At 42.6% G+C, this 16971-nt stretch overlaps 1 protein-coding gene across 4 annotated transcripts in view; it reads right to left on the reverse strand.

Moving 5' to 3' along the window:
* camsap2b (calmodulin regulated spectrin-associated protein family, member 2b) overlaps window positions 1-16563 on the reverse strand; it is a 32468-nt gene extending 15905 nt beyond the window's left edge. For all 4 annotated transcript variants that reach the window (XM_063462763.1, XM_063462761.1, XM_063462762.1 and 1 more), the window contains exons 1-4: window positions 15880-16563; window positions 10252-10511; window positions 3719-3898; window positions 501-587 (exon numbers count right to left, since the gene is read on the reverse strand). In XM_063462763.1, the coding sequence (XP_063318833.1) occupies window positions 501-587; window positions 3719-3898; window positions 10252-10511; window positions 15880-16018 (666 nt within the window). In that variant the 5' untranslated portion in view covers window positions 16019-16563. The remainder of the gene's footprint in view (window positions 1-500; window positions 588-3718; window positions 3899-10251; window positions 10512-15879) is intronic.
* Window positions 16564-16971: the final 408 nt, after the last annotated feature.

Genomic DNA, 16971 nt, shown 5'->3' on the forward strand with positions numbered 1-16971 from the left:
CTGCAGCTGGTCTGAGACTGAGCTCATCTGTTCCTCTGATTCACAGAGCCCCGTGTACTGAGCTGCATGTGACTGCATATGTGCGGGTCTTCATGTGTGTGTATCTCCACACGTTTAAAATCCAATAATATGAACGCGATTGGTGACAAAATGAGAAGTAATTGAAAGAATTCAAAAATAGATTTAATAGATTTTCTTTTTTGCAACCACTGCATACAAACCTCTCAGTTACCTTGCTGCTGGAAGTCAAATTAGAAGATTTATGCAACTCCGTGTGTAAAGTAAAAAGCTGGAACAAGGATTACAAAAAACTACAATCTGTTGTTTCACAAGACACCACAGTTAATTTCTGAGTTTTATTTAGAGGTGCTGATAAAAAGAGCTATGTTTGCAGTTCTAATAACAGGAGTTTTATAGCACAGGCATCAGCAGGACGTTGAACACCCTGTTATTTGGATCATTCGTGGCACTTTTATTTCAGTCTATGCGTGCGTTCTTACTTTGAGCGTCATGGCGTTTGACTCCTGCAGTGAAGCCTCTCTCAACTTCTGCTCCTCTACAAGGATGTCCCTCAGGTGTTCATTCACCTTCAGAGAAAGAGAAAGAACAAGAAAGGCAATGACGTCAAAAGTCACACGAGCATCTGGTGCACACTGAAAGTGAATAGCGAGTCTGTGCTGAAGACTTGAAAAACCGGGCAGTGATAGTAAGAAGGCCCACATCAAACAGAAGTTTGTTTGTCACCACCACCTCCACCCATCAACAACTGAAGCTAAATATAAATATACCATCGTACCAATATACAGAACTCAGCTAAATTCTGATGCAAGCGCAGGTTTAAAGGTTTGTTTTTATTGTTTTCAGAGGATCTGCCCAAGCACGCTGAGAACTGACCGAGGATACACATGGTCACATCAGCCATTCCCCCCCGCCATTGCGTGCCACGCCACGGGGCTACGCAGAGATACAATCATCAATGTTTTTCCAAGTGTGTGTCTGTAAATAAATCCTGCAAAGTGTGCATCTTTCCGCCTTTGGCCTTGAAGCAGACAGCACATGAGTTCTTCCAGAATGGATTATGGCTGATGATAAGAAGATCTTACATTTGATGAACTCTGTACTGAGGCTTGTTTTATTATTTCAAGGAGAAAGAAACAAATTCATCTTTGAGATGAGGCTGTTTCACTCCCAGCTTACTCCTCAAACACTCATCGAGGACAGTAAAAACCACTTCATGTGACCAAGCAATCTTTAAACCAAAGCGCTGCAATAACAGAGATCAAACTACTGTCATCTTCAAGGTAAATTTGAATGGCTTTTTAATATAAATACTCACTGCAAATACTGTGAAAGTCTAGTCCCCAAATACTTAAGAATTACCTTATTTCTTATTTCTTTTTGTTTTATATTTTTGGGGTGCTAGCCAGAAGGTTCCCTGGTGAAGGGTAAAACTGCCCTAGTTGTTTAATTTGAATTGCATCAAACTGAACTGAAATACTGTGTTGTTTGTGTTCCTGGAAACTGTAGTTTTTTGTTGAATTATGGATGTTTCTTATTATTTTGGTGCTTATTTGTCAGCCTTTTGTTGAGATGGACCGTAAAGTGTTGGCTCACTCTTTAATACACAATTTTATGTGAACAAGCTTTGTGAGTGTAATTTCCCTCCAGGAATGTGCTTAACCTTCTAATTTACAGAGTTGGCTGGAGTTAACGGGGTTCATGTTGGGTACATGTTAGTGCTTTCAGCTGGATCCAGGTGGTGGATTGACCCAGGAGCTAAGTTTTACCCTTTGCCAGAGAACCCTCTGCATGGCACCCCAAAAATATTAAATAAAAAGGGTATAAATAAGGTCATTTTTTGCAATCTGCTAACACACAGCCATGCCCCCAGCACAGCCCACTCATGCCTGTGTAATTTATTTATTCTTTTTTTGGTAATTTGAAGTTTAACACTGTAGCATCTAAAATCTCTCAGCCACATGTACAACGCTGGTTTGTGCATGGATGCAAAACCAAACAGAAGAGTTTGGCAGTCATTCGAAGAGCTGAAGAGCAGTTAGATTAAATTGACTTATGATATGTGATGTTCCACAACAATGAGAAAATCCTAAGTTTTAGTGCGTCCTGCAGCTGTAATGCTAATGTTACCATTAGCTTTGATTGTCTCTCCACAGGCCAGAGCCATCCTGAAACTGTAATGCTGAGAGAAACAGTAAGAGAGATTGCACATGGTAAATGGAGTGGTACTTATTAGTGCTTTTCTTTTCTGAGCATTCAAAGTGCTCTTACCACACGCTTCATTCACACTCATACATACAGCCCTTTATTCTATGCCTTAAGCACTTTCTAAGTATCACACACGCAATCACACTCTGATGGATCGGGAGCAATTTGGGGTTCAGTGTCTTTCCCAACAGCACTTTGGGATGTAGACTGGAAGAGCCGGGGATCCATCCACCAACCTTCTGATTAGCAGATTACATGCTCTATCTCCTGAGCCACTGCAGCTTCTAATTGTGGGAACTTTAACGCTGATTTGCAATCAATAAACAAAGACTGGCTGACGTTCTGTGTTTTCAGGTTGACCTTTGCAATCAAAGCCCAGCCTCTCTTTCTGATAGACAGCAAGAACAGCCTATGAATGAAAATTTTAAAAAATTAAGTAAAGACTGGAGAAACACCCTTCAGATGTTACGAGTGTTGTTGTTGCGTAGTTTGTACACCAGAGGGCACTACTTCTCAGCAAAGTTAGGCAGAGCGCAAACAAGTTTTAGGAAATCTGTTCATGTTTATGTCTGAAGGGAACAGTAACATCATGCAATATTTTTGAATATTAGATTTTTAAATCACCAAATCAGTATCAGTATTGGTTTAAAAAACAAAAACAAACCTGTATTGGTCGGAGTGTAGCTGAAACAGGTGAGACTACTATCAAATTGTTAAAAATACTGACTGTATGTAGACAATGGATGGAGATCTGAAAGTTGAAGTCAATGTGAAAGCTCTTTAAACCTGTATTCTTTTAGTGGTCAGCAGGTGGCGCCTCCTCTGACTGAAGGAAGAAGTTCGGTTTTTATAGAAATCCGCCCTGTGACTTCAGCAGATATTTTCCTGGTGAGCTCATAGTGACAACTGCTACTTATAAGACTCACTGAAAACAACAAAGCTTGTTTTCTAAATTATGCTCCTGATTGCAGTGAAAGAGGAGAACAAAGCAGAAAGAAATGGCTACTCTATGATCCCTCATTCGGTTATTTGCTTATCACATCCGATTTCAAAACATCAGTGAAAAATGCTCAGATTGAGGCTTCACAACTGGACTTGCTAACCACCATCACAGTGGCTCTGTCACTCTTTTATATACAGTCTACAAGGTTAGAATAGTCGTACCTCAGTGGGGTTTTAAAGCCTGTAAAGCCCCACTGAGGTATGACTATTCTTCCTAATCCTGCTTTAACAGAGACTGGGAATCTCTCTGGCATTATCACATGTGCACAGTGCCAGTTTTTCCATCTTCTCCTCTTGCAAACATATTAGATTTCTTACCAACAGTGGAGGAATTAAGAACTGACACACTTTCCAGGAGCTCGAGTGTCTACTAAATCCAGAGAACACAAAGTAAGTAGAGTGAAACGATAAAAAGCCACCTTTGTAAACGGCTTAAGGCTTCATTTAGCTCGTGGAGACAACATCTCCCTGTGTTTGTGCATATGAGTACCTTGTTGATCCAGGTGGTGATTGCATCCTCTGTGTCGTAAGGCAGCTCCTGGATGTGTCCGTCACCGTTCGATGGTTCGGCTGTTGAGTACCTGTTGATGCAGGACATCACCCTCTCCACGCTCACCATCTCTACGGTGTACGCCATCATCAGGGTGTCTATGAGCGCCAGGTGGGAACTCTGCACAGACACACAGCAGCCAGATCAAATTAAAAAGGTAAAGTCAGCTACAGATTTGAAATTTTTATTTTATCTTTTTCTTTGAAAGTTTTTCCCAAAAGCAACAGACTGACAACTGGGAATTTTTAAGTGCAAAGTTGCCAAAAAAGAGTGTGGGAAAAAAACAAACCATGACAGTAATTTATATAAATGGCACATTTGTTTTTAAAAAATCCACCTCACTTTCACACAGTCTGTCAAACCAGACCAGCTGCTCAGCTGCCTTCTGATCACCATCCGTCTTGCCTTAAGCCATGTAAAACTGCTTCACTGTTAAATGCTGGAGAAAAAAATACTTATTTTTTTATATTAGGCACATTTCGTCCAATTTTGAGTCATTCGCTTTATCTGAGCGGTTGTAAAAAAGCAACATCAACACCTACACAAAGCTTGACATTCTCCCAGCCGTCCTAGTCCCATTCCAGGCCGGTCAGACCAACAGACCTCCCCTTCCCTTTCCTGTCACACTACAGTCAAAAACATTGTATATGTGTGTGTGTGTGCGCGCGTAAGCATATTTGCCTGCTGCTTGCCTCAGCATTGCTCTGTGTGTCCAGCCTAACTAAACAAACATCTAAAATCTAGAGCTCCATGATCGAGGTGACTCAAACTGACAAAAACAAGCAGTGAGGCGCTGTGTCTAGCACAGGCCTCTATTCATAACCACAGAGCCACATGCAACAGCCAGTGTGACCAAGTCTTTTCCAAAGAAACAAACTCCCGCTTCAGTGCTATGAGTTTACACTTCCACTGGTGCTCAGAGTCATCACGGCATGTCGTCCTGCCAGTCTAAACATGCAGAGAGCGTGCAGGAGTAAAATGAGCTCTGACCTCATGGAAATAAGTGCTGAGATGCTTTGATCAGCTGTACCTGATGTGAGTAAATGCTACTCAAGTTAGCTGTACTTACGTTGCACACATTAAATACTGTTATGTAGACCAAGTGCTCATACTTATCCAGTGTAAGCTCTGTTCTTGAGTTAGTTAATTTATTATTTAAATATGAATCCCAACCAACACATCAAAACCAGAAGCTATGCAAACAAACAGAAAAACAGAAGAAGCAGCAGGTTCTCACGCTCACCATGACTTGACAAACATCAGTTATTAAGTCGTTTATATAAACAAATATGTTGTGTAAGCTGGTGCGTCTGAGGATGGTGGCTGAAATGCAGTATGTTTCACCTGCAGCGCATTACACAGGTGCCCAGGATTGTTTGGACAGCTCCAATTTATGATTCTTACCAAACTTATTGAGCTGTTTATGAAAACGTCTGCAGACAGACACCGTTTTCAATTCCTGCAGCTTCAGGATATTGCCAGATGTCTGACATTGTGTGCATTCTCCTCCAGATGTGCTGCAGGACGTCTGGCTGACGGCTGGACAGACTGACGGAGAGAGACGCCAAGCAGCTTAGAGAGAAGCTAAAGAGTCAAATACCATGATTTAAACGAAAGTCGCTGAGCTTTTTCTGTGATTGAAGCTTTTCTTAAGTCATTTACATAAAACTGCTAAATCTTTAATATTGGTAAGAGGCTTGGGTAGGTGTGTGCAGGGCTCTGAGCAGAGAAGCCACATGAATTTAAATGATTGTGACAAAACACTAATGTTCATTTTTTAAATAAGGATGTTTTTAAGCTGACATTTTTTTTAAATCAGGGGAAAAAAAGCACTGACATCGACCATTTTATTTGTCATATTTTATGGAGAATATTAGTTAAGGCACATAACTCTCTGTAACCTGTTGGGATTCATTACATGGTCAGATAATTTAGTATGTTTTGGTAGGTACTGGTAGGACAGACAACTGTTACTGTAGCTCCCTTTATTCTTTATGGTAATGTAAGACTGCCCATACTGAAGCAGCTCTATGGTCTATGCAGAGAAACAGAAGCTAATTAAGTCCCTTCCACCGTGGATGGGAAACAATTCAGTTTTCCACTGACTTTGTGGGTCAAAGTAAAACAAAAAAGAAAAAAGAAAGAAAGACAAATCGCATTTACATCATTATTCACAAAGTTACTGATAGTAACCTGTTAAATGGATCGATGGAAGTCTCGCCACGGCAAAAGTATGGTGGCCCTGAGAGGACTGTAACTTAAGAAAACACCAGAAAATAGAAAAAACTAAAATCGTAAAAGTGTAAAAAACACAAAAAAAGTTGTGTTTTTGAGGTGACAATAAGTCTCAGTGCAGTGCGTTTGACCCAACTTTTGTTTTCTATATATTTTAGCTTTGTAACAGCTAAAAAGCTTTTTAAAAAGTTAATAATATTTAGTATGTATAATATAATAAAACATATTATCAGGCAAAATGCATTTTGTTCAATGCATTTCAGTCCTCCGTTGCATAACATGGGGATGACCTTTTTCCCCTCCAGTGGTTTTCAGACTCTTTACAGTATGCATAGCAGTACCAGCATAGGTCCACACAGGCACATTCCTGGCAGATTAGATGAAGGGCAATTTCTCCTGTTTACCCTGCAGCCTGAGCGATGAAAGATAGTAGCGCGCTGCCCTGATAACTTTCCAGACTTGTAAAATCCTGAGTTGTATCCAGTAAAACCCACTGCAGTGTTTGACATTCAATTCAAATGAATGGCTCCGGTACTCAAACTGCACTAGAGAGTACCTGACACAATGTGCTCGCACCTACACAGCCACTTAACATTGTTTTAAAGCAGGGCTGGTTTTTTGTCTGAGTGCCCACTAATGCTGCAAGAATAATAGTCGAGCTATCATGTGATGCCTTTTAAAAAAAAATATATAGTCTATGTACTCAAAGCCTTTGCAGAAATTATAGTCCACGATGTCCATGTGCATGTATGTTGGAGTAATGGGGATGAACATAAAAGTGTGAGCCTGAGAGATGAGGACGAGCAGGACGGGCAGTTTTCAAAGTCCCTGCTTACATATCTACAGACTGGTCAGATATCCACAGGGAATAAAAGACGCTACTGTTGATAATACAACAAGATTTTAAGAGCCATGTGCCGTCTATTATGCCTTCACAAAGACCTTTGTGGTGCGTGTCTGTGCACAGAAAGCACTCACGGTGACAGACACGCCTTATAAGGCCGTGGAGATGGCAGACGCCTGTCATGAAAAGCGCTGCAGTACGCTCGTGCACATTTTCTAACAGGAATTCATCGGTATTCATTCCCACAGCTGTGTGCGTGCGCATGTGTGTCCTTGATCAAAGGCATTTATAGTAAAGCACAAAATACAGCCGAGCAAACAGACAATAAAAGTCATTCTCCACAAACATCACAAGTGCAGGGACATCTGAGCCCCACAAGTGTTTTTACTGCACAACTTTACACCTACACGCCTGCCTCTACCCAGATGTGGAGACTGATAGCCGTCTTTCTTTCGCAAACATCTGTAAAAATCTCCAAATTTTTCTGCGTTATTCAACAGAGAGCTGATGGAGGGACACGCCCCTCTGCAGAGAAAAATCAGTCACTGCTCAGGCTCCGTCTCTCACTCTCTCATTTGTCACTTTCTCGTTTCAGTGTTTTAACACTCTGAGTGCGACGAGTCAAAGAGGAATGAGAAAATAAAGCAGGCCTTGTACACGCCACCGGACATCTGACTCCATCTGCTCCACGGAGGTGTGAATTTGAAGACGGGCAATTAAAGGAGCTCTAATTTGTGCGCCAGAGGTTCTTTGACTCAGTGTGAGCCCCACCCTCCACAGTGCTGCAGTAGTGCACATCACGTCTTCCTCCCTCCTCTCCTCTAACCCTCCCTCTTCCCCACGTATGCCGCTCCTCTCCTCCTCCGTCATGCCCCCTTTCCCCCCTCCCCCCTCCTCTCCCGTCTTTCCAGATGGCCATATTAACACGGTGCCTTTTCCACACATACTCTGGCACACACGTGTCCTCATGACCGCCAGAAAGGCAATACCTCCTTCACATCTTTTCCAAAGCTCTTCCCACACTCGCCCTTTCCCCTCTTCTCTTGCTCTACTTTCCTGCTTTTCCTCCTGGACAGCAACCAAATGGCAGCCGCCAAACTACATCTCCCCCACTTTTTCCTCCCGCTCTCTCTATATATCCATTCGGTCTCTGACAAACTGCCACGCTCCCCTCCCTTCCTCCTCCCTCTCCTCCGCCTTCCTGACATGAGTTATTCTTCTGTAGCACAGCACTGAGAAAACCATGAGCTCATCATTTTCTCTGCAGATATACCATAACCCAAAATGAAAAGCCTCAACTCTAGTGTGACCGAAATGATCCTGCTGAGTCCATAAATACATACAGATCCTCTGCTTTGCAGAGGCAATCTAATGAAATCACAAGGGCACAGAGTAACAATAAGACCAGACAGATTAACTAATAGCCTGCCGGCGCGTCAGACAAGTGAAGGTCGATGAGTTAGAGAGTCGATGGGCTCCATTTGTTTACTTAACGACTGTCACTAAATCACCTGAAGCACACAAAGACGGAGGCGTGTGGACACACACTGGTCCTCACGTGCACTTCTACAGGTGTGCAAGGACATGGGGTCATTTAGCGCTGCGGCAACCTTCAAGACAACCTCACTCACGCGCTGAAGGAGGCAAAGAGTACAACCAAACACAGACACGAAAATTCAATTGGCTGCGTAACTTTGAATTACCTCTTGGAGCTGAAAATGAGGGCTAATAAAATTCAGCTACAGCCTGAGAAAAATGCAGCGGCACAGGCAGGCTTAATGAAAAGTGCTAACTGCACCAAAATTCAGGAGAAAATCATTTTTGGCTTCATTTCACGCATTAAGTAGAGTTAACGTGAGGCAAAGACAGAGAAAGACGAGAAACGCTGAGAGAGGCCGAGAGAGTGAAGGTGGAAGAAGGATGGAGAGGGGTGGAGAGAGAGAGGGAGGGAGGGAGGAGAAGGAAACGGTGCACTGCAATGCAGACACCTTTTGGCGTCAGCAGAAGTGCCCGGCTCCAGCCGTGCATGTGTTAGCAGTGTGTAGATCTGCAGGCATCAACTCACCATCCTATCAGAACTAAAGCAAAATACACTATTGTGAGCTCCTCTCACAGCTTTTAAAAAGGTGACAACATTATTACGGCTTTATATGAGACAATCAATTTGTAGATCAATCGGAAATTATCAATAGTTACTGTAACTGTTTAAGTTATATTTCAATCAAAGATGAAGCCTTTTTTTTATTTGAGAGAGTGAGAAATCTGGTCTGACTGTTTTATACGACAGCAAACTGATCATCTTTGTTTATTTCCACCTTTGGTTTGATTGGACCAACAACCGATAAGACGACATCGGTTAGCTAGTAAGCCAAGTTGCTTTTTCAATTTCAATTCAATTTCAGTTATATAGCATCAAATCACAACTACACTCACCTCAGGGTGTTTTATACTTTAAGATAAAGAACCTAAAACTTTTTTTAAATTTACCATTTTCTGACATTCTTTACGCAAACCTCACAATGAGCATTTATTCGATGATGTAACGCCGCTACACTATAATGTTTTCCATCCAGTCCTGAATGTAGTTTTGACAGCACACTACTATACGTGTAATATCTCTTAGTGAGGTGACCTGAGTCATGTTTGCGCTGTATTCAGTGACTGAACAGTGAGGAACGGTTTGCTATAGGAAACCCATCATTAGCCGTTGTTTTACTTGCAAGAAGACGGATCTGTGAGGATGGTTTAACAGTACGACTCATACGTATTCCACATGAGGTTGGCACACAGCAAAGCACACAGAAAAAATCTACAGTCATATTAGTCCCAGTATAATTATTTCTAACTGTGTAATCAAATAAAGCTGCTGTCTGGTTAACTGATTAAAATGATGTTTAAAGTCACAAATTTCTGCTTCCAGTTCCTCAAAGTGAGCTGTGAGGATTTGCAGGTTTCTCTGTTGTGAATAGTTTTGGAAAGTTTGTCAGATAAACCAAACAATGTGAAAATAAATTGGGGTCTGGGAAACGGTGCCACTGTTTCTGTGCTGTTTGAGCATTTTATAAAGGATTTGTGAAAATAAGTGAGTAAACAGTCACTATAAACAAAGTATGATAATACATTGACACATGTGAACACATGCGTACATTTGCAGAGATTTAATTGATGTCATCACACGTTTCACACATAACGCCTACAAGGATAAAACCATATGTGGATCTTTGGATTTTAAATGTGAATCCACACATATTTTAAAATCCAAAAGATGTCGCTGTCCACGCACATGAAAAAAATCTAACGAATAAATGCTCAGTGAGGCAGAGAAATCTTTCTGTGTCACCTACTTTTTCCACTGAATTCATTCATGCATTCTGCCAAAAACATCTCCACTCACCATGTTTATGGGTGTGCTGGTCAGATCCCTCTCTGTGACCAGTCTGTCCTTGTCTGTGACGTACAGGCCTTTCTGGGCCAGCGCCTGAATGACAGCATTGTGTCCCAGTAACGGTTTGACAGCATCGCTGCGGAGGATCAGGCTTCCCGCCCGGCAGTAGAGCTCTGCAGACTGAAGCAGGCAGGCGACCGGAGGCTTCAGGTGCTCCTGGTTGTATTGGTCCCTGTAGAAAGGCTCAGCCAGCTCCTCTGGCACTGCATCTGAGGGGAAATACAGAAACAGAAAATGAGACAGGTCAAAGTTCGCACCTGCAGTTCCTCATATGGCCACTTGAGACCATTCTACTTTTACAGCAGAAATAAACAAATCAAATTCAGTTTTGGTCTTCATGAAGCTGCACAGGACGGTTATTTCATTTTATTTCCACAGATCGTACTCATTTAAATTATATTATGCTAATATAATTAAGGCCATAGCCACCTACAGAGACAGGTGGGTGTGGAAACAGGTGACTGGAGCCACTAGCTGTCTGCTAATGACTCTCACTGAACAGGACCTCTCAGCTCTGTTTGTTCTGTGTCAGTGCCTCACAAATTATAGCATCCCATGTGGTTCATTTTACTAACAGGTCATTCAGGAAGTCTGTGCTCTGGGTTTGTTTTTTTAAATAGTGAATACCTAGTAGCTCTGCGTCTGTGCGATGCACCCATACAGGCTACGGATGTGCCTTGCTAACCCAAAAAACAAGATGATGCCAGACTCAACACTGTGGCCACAAAAACACTCACCTGCTACTTCATTAGGCACACCTGTTCAACTCCTCGTTAACACAAATATGCAATAATGGCAGCAACTCAATGCATTTAGCCATGCAGACATGGTCCGAGCACCAGAATGGGGAGGAAAGGTGATTTAACAGACCCTGAACGAGGCATGTCCCTCTTTTGACCACAGTGAACCCATCGTCTGACGACTGTTTCCAGCACGATAACAAAACTCAAATCATCTCAAACTGGCTTCTTGAACACGACAATGACCTCGCTGTACTCAAACGACCTCCACAGTCACCAGTTCTCTACCCAACAGAGTGCCTTTGGAATGTGCTGGAACTGGAGATTCACATCATGGATGTGCAGCGAACAACTGTGTGACGCTATTGTGTCAACATGGAGCAAAATCTGAGGAACGTTTGTGTCCAACTTTCACCTTTAACCTTGTTGAATCTACGCCATGAAGGACTTGAACACTCCCGAAGGCATCAATGCTAAGAAACAATCACGCAGAGAATCAAACAGATAATAAAAATGAAACCTGAATTTTACGCTCTGCTTTTCCTGTCTTTGCTACAATTCGCTACACTCTAACACACCGACACTCACAAACTTTCAGAATGTAATCAACACATATGTCAGGAGGAATACTGCATGTCCAATTCAGAGGTAAATGAATTAGTGTAAGCCAGAAAACTGTCATCTAGAGTGCTCCTCTTACTGAAGACCCGTACATGCAGAGCTAATTTGAGAGCACAAAGTCGAGGTGTTTGATTTGCCAAGAGCGCTCTAGCCTGTGTTAGTGTTGGTGGAAGTGTGTGTTACAAAGCATGAAGCACCTTCTAATCCTGTTACCTCATCCTGTAAATCTGATTTGAAGAAAATAGCCAAACAGAAACAGACACACACACAAAACAGCTTCTAGAAGTCGCTCACTCCGGATCCTTTCATCCTACTATGCTGTTGTTAACCACAGGTTGTGACTCACAGCTGAACTAGTCATTAATCTATCACTGAATGACATACATACTGCGCATATGAACTTCCATCCCACAGGCATGACTTTCAGACAAGACGCCTGTATAAGAATGTGAGTGCATGTGTGTGTGTGACACACTTTTAAAAGACTGTGTGCTTCAATACGCGTGTATTCCTGGTGTGTAGGGTCATTTCCTCTCTGCCTGCGTCTGAATCACCCTGAGGAAAACAAAGGACACTGAAGGAATCCATCTTAAAGGTACAGCTTTCCTCTTCGAAACAAGAAAAACAGTGTGGAAGAAAAAGCTTTACCAAACAACTTTTAAAAAAATCAAATATGTAAAGCTCAGTGCAGGGAAAAAAAACTCTATTAGGCTTGTGATCAAACCTCAGCAGTTTTCCAGTGGCTGTGGTTAGCACAAGCCTCCCTGTGCTTCGACAGTGGGTGATGAAAAGAGATATTTAAAGCAACAGGCAGATGTTAAACGGCTCCATAACAAGCCCTCCTGCATCCAGCCACAGCGTTCAAAAATCAGTTAAGGTTTTATAAGAAGTATAAAGCTGATTAGCAGAGAGGAGCTCACATCGCTGTGACTTTGGTGTCTGATAATTACACTTTTGTTTGAACTGTTTAGCTGCACTCCACACAAAGAGCTGTCACACCGATCTTGGATAATAATGCTTTCTGTGTCACTTTAAAGTCCTAAAGAAATCACTTGACCTTTTACACTTAAAGGTCAATAAAACAATTAAACAAGGAGCTAGAGCAGGCTAGGACAAAGAGCCCCGCTTTTGTAGAGTTCATGAAAATTTGCCTGGTCAAGTAAAAACTCTCTCCTTTGTGTTGGCCATCAAAGAGGAAACAGACAGGAAGTAGCTGCCACAGGAAGTCCACATGGAGAAGACTGCTCCCCTGGAGACTTCTGGGATTACCGGTCAGCAGCGTTTATATCTGCTGGCTTAGAGCTCTACGTTTAAATATAATACATATTAGTTTTATTGGGTCTCATTTAGTGCTCATCTTGATCATTAGTAGTCCCTTTAAACCTTTAAAGACTTCTTTGGTCATTTGTGTGAAAACAACACTGACATCTTGTTTGAAAACTGTTGTCCTATGCATAAGCTACCAGACATGGAGCACCAAGAACACTCAAGTTATGTTCCTGTCGATCTGGTGGATATAAGTCTAATAGGTGGCTGTAGCTCAGGAGGTAGAGCTGGTCAGCTACTGATCGGAAGGTTGGTGGTTCGATCCCTGGCTCCTCCAGTCTGCATGCCAAGTATCCTTGGGCAACATACTAACCCCAACTTGCTCTCCGATGCATCCATCGGAGTATGAATGTGTGTGAATGTACTTAGGAAGCACTACGTATAGATAAAGTGCTTGTGAGAATGGGTGAATGAGGCATGTTGTATAGAGTGCTTTGAGTACTCCGGGAGAGTAGAAAAGCGCTATATAAGAATCAGTCCATTTACCATTTACCATATCTATGGTCTCAACAACTCCGCTCGTTACATGTCAGATATCATCAAGTTTCTGATGTAGTAGCTGGGGAGTGCATTTACACTGGAGCACCTAAAATAAGGTCAACTAAAGGCCAGTGACAACCAAGTACACGAGCACCTAGAGAACCAAACTCGGTGCTTCTCGTTATCCAGAACATCCTTGAATACTTGATTCTATTATTAGTTAGCACTGTGGCCGTGCTGCTGAAAAACTCAGGCGACCTTTGTTGTTTTAAGTTCATCTGATGCCAACATGGAGCTCTCAAAAGTGCGCTAAGATGTATTTCACACACACACTAATCACAAACTCTGTTGCTGATCTTTTCAGCTCATGTGATATCAGTCTGAAGCTTTAAAAAGGATAGATTTTCAGGGTTGTATATATTTAGACACATATATGGCATGCAGATCCATTTCTCTGAAGTTGTGGCACAAACTTTAAACTGATGGGAACAGAGCTGTTCCCACTGAGCACCACCGGACTCAAGCAATAGCTCATGCTTCCTATCTAGGCCAAACAGGACTCTGAGGACCGGTTATGAATTGGGCCACAGTTCTCGCCGGTGCTGGGAGCTGAAACTGTGTCACCGGAGGCACGGAGGGAAAAAAAAAACCTCACCAAAGTGGCAGCAGCAGCATGCTGCAACAGCCGCAGGGTCCTGCACAACCAAGCTTGGACTTCTCACACGCTACTGTTCTGCATGTCTCTCCACCATGTCATTGCTCCTGAGGTTGAAGAAAAAGTAACGTAGTGCTCACGTCGGTAGACGCTGTAAGATCAATGAGGCCTGCCCCATTATCTGTCTCTTTCTAGGTTTGTCTGTCTGTGTAGTGTCCACGCAGATGTTAAAAGATTTCATTAACAGCTGGATGAACCTCTGGGCTCAGACGAGGCTGGAATTGCTCCGTCTTTATGAGGCCGAGATGTTTCACAGAGGACAAGAGACAGGCTAACGCTGAGGTGCACACACATGCTGTCACATATACAGACAGAGATCCACATGAAAACACCACCATGACAGAAGAAGCTAAAGCTAACAGTGGGCTGCCTGGAACCTGTGAGCTGTAAGCGGCTGTTAGACACACAGAGAATCATTTCAGGAGAGCCGCAGTGATCAGATACTGTGTTTATGCTGATGGTTTCCAGCCTTTTTCCTCTGACATGCTGCCACAGTCCTGTTCAATAAACTCAATAACCAATTCATTAGCATAATCCCACATGTTCACGTCTTCATTAGGAATTTCTACTACTTCTCCATTACTTATAGTTACACTCATATGCTCAAACTTGTTTGCATCCACTCAAATCATACCCCTGACCACTGCATAAGTCCTCTCCTTGAGCACTTGTACACTTAATTGTGAGTCACTCATTTAGCTGAGCCACTGAATATTGATTTAAATGGGCTCCTTATAACTTTTAAGAACTATATTTTTTGGCTATATCATACTATTTTAGATATGAAAAAGCTTCATCATAATCATTTAAATGTTTTTCCACTAAGTAAATGTGATGAAACTCATGTGTTTATGGTTTCTTTGCCATTTTTCTTCACTTTTGTAATGATAAACTGAAAGTTTTGGCACAACCTTTGGGTTTAATAATCATTAGTCAACATTTATCAGATGGCCTGATGCAGAGAAAAGCAAGTCTGCCATTATTAAAAAACACTGTTAGCCAAAGCAGAAGAGACGTCTGTGCATGGTTCAGCCCACTGATTACTTCAATGATCATATTTTATGCATGTGAATAAATGCACGTGTGCATTTTATTTATAATCCATTCTTCCTGGGAGTATTTTGATTTTTTTTTCTTTTAAGACCAAACTATTATTCTTTTAATATACCAACAAGTTACAGTCCTAAACTGAAGTTATGAGCCAGAAGCTGATCCGATCTGTCCAACCTGACTTCTGCTACTGGGAATAATTAGCAGCAGGTCAGCAAAAGGTTAAACCAATAATCCTGAACCAATAGTGGAGGGATACAGTGAGGCTGATATGACATATGGACTGACTTTAGAAACCCAGCCTAATGTAACCAGAAGAGAGATTATTATGGCCTCCAGCTAGTTTAAGCCGTCATATAGACTCCAGGTTAGTATATGGTTAAATATGACTTTGAACGGGAAATAATGGAAAGATTTCTTGCCCTAATAACGAGCTTTAATTGTGTTTGTCTGTCACAGTGAGAGTCTGATTACAGGATGCTGTTTACAAAACAGTCTCACTTGCACACCCTCTGGTCCGACACGACAGCAGGCCTTATTATTACACATGTTAGATAATTATCTTAACAGCGTTTTCCACTATTCTCATCCAAGAAATTCAAAAACAAAAAAAACATGGGAAAGGAGGAGCGAGGCACCACCTACCCGAGCCGAAAGCCTTGGCCACCAGCCACGTCAGGCTGCATGATATCTTGGCCCTGGTGAAGTCGTAGTGATCGAAGCTCTTGATGGCAGGGACGATGAAGGTCCGTCTCATCCCTCTGTCATCTGCCGCATCTCCCATCGTTTCACTGTGAGGGACCCGCTGCTTTACTGCTGCTGCTGGAGGCTCAGTCAGCAGGAGTTCCTCCTGACTGCGGATAACATCCCGTCCAGAGGAATTCAATGCACCAAAATTTCCTTCTCCTAAAAAAACGAAAAAAATCAAAGGGGAAAAAACCCAACAACTTTGGCCTGGTTTCTGAGAGCACGACGAGTTGGAAATGAAACGGCGCCCCTTGGTTTATATGAGCTCCATCCTCAGCGTTACGTCCTTATGTTTCCGTGATAGCCTTAAACCCTGGCAGCACGGCGCAGTTTAGTGGCAGGATTTCTGAAGATTTCCTCCATTCCCTGACGTTACTATCCTCCGGTCTCCCGACATAACGGAGCAGCTGTGTGGCACGGGAGGAGCGCTAGAGCCCGGCACCACGGGGCACTTCCCCGGTCACACCGAGTTGGCTGTTTCTGTTCATGCCGCTCTCCTTCTTCTTTTTCCCCCTTTCCTAACTGTTTTCTCACCCTCTGTATCTCGGCGGCGTCTCCCCTGCGCTTTTCCTGCCGCACTGATCGGAGGATGGAGCGCACTGCGCACGCGCGATCCACCCACCCAGTCTGCTCAGTCCTGACAGGAGTCGCCACAGTGTAATATAAACCAAGGTGGAGTTAACTAAATCCCAAATGTTGTTTCCAAGGAGAAATACACTTCCAGCTAGTTCAACATGTTCTCCTAATGCTGTGAGGCCAGTTTATAGGAAGACGATCCGCAGTTCACTGAAGTCTTGCTTCCTTTGAATGTAACTTTTCCTAAATATATGCAGATGAGGACAGAATTATTAGCCTCCCACCTCAAAAATGTGCTTAAAATATTCAATCAGTGTTGTGCACAGAGTATCCCACAGTGTGATGTTACAGTACGACCGTCTGTCACTGCAGACATAGTATCATGTTACATACTGTTGGCATCCTTACAAAATG

The sequence above is a fragment of the Pelmatolapia mariae genome, linkage group LG18, assembly GCF_036321145.2.
Source record: "Pelmatolapia mariae isolate MD_Pm_ZW linkage group LG18, Pm_UMD_F_2, whole genome shotgun sequence".
NCBI classification, from domain to species: Eukaryota; Metazoa; Chordata; class Actinopteri; order Cichliformes; family Cichlidae; genus Pelmatolapia; species Pelmatolapia mariae.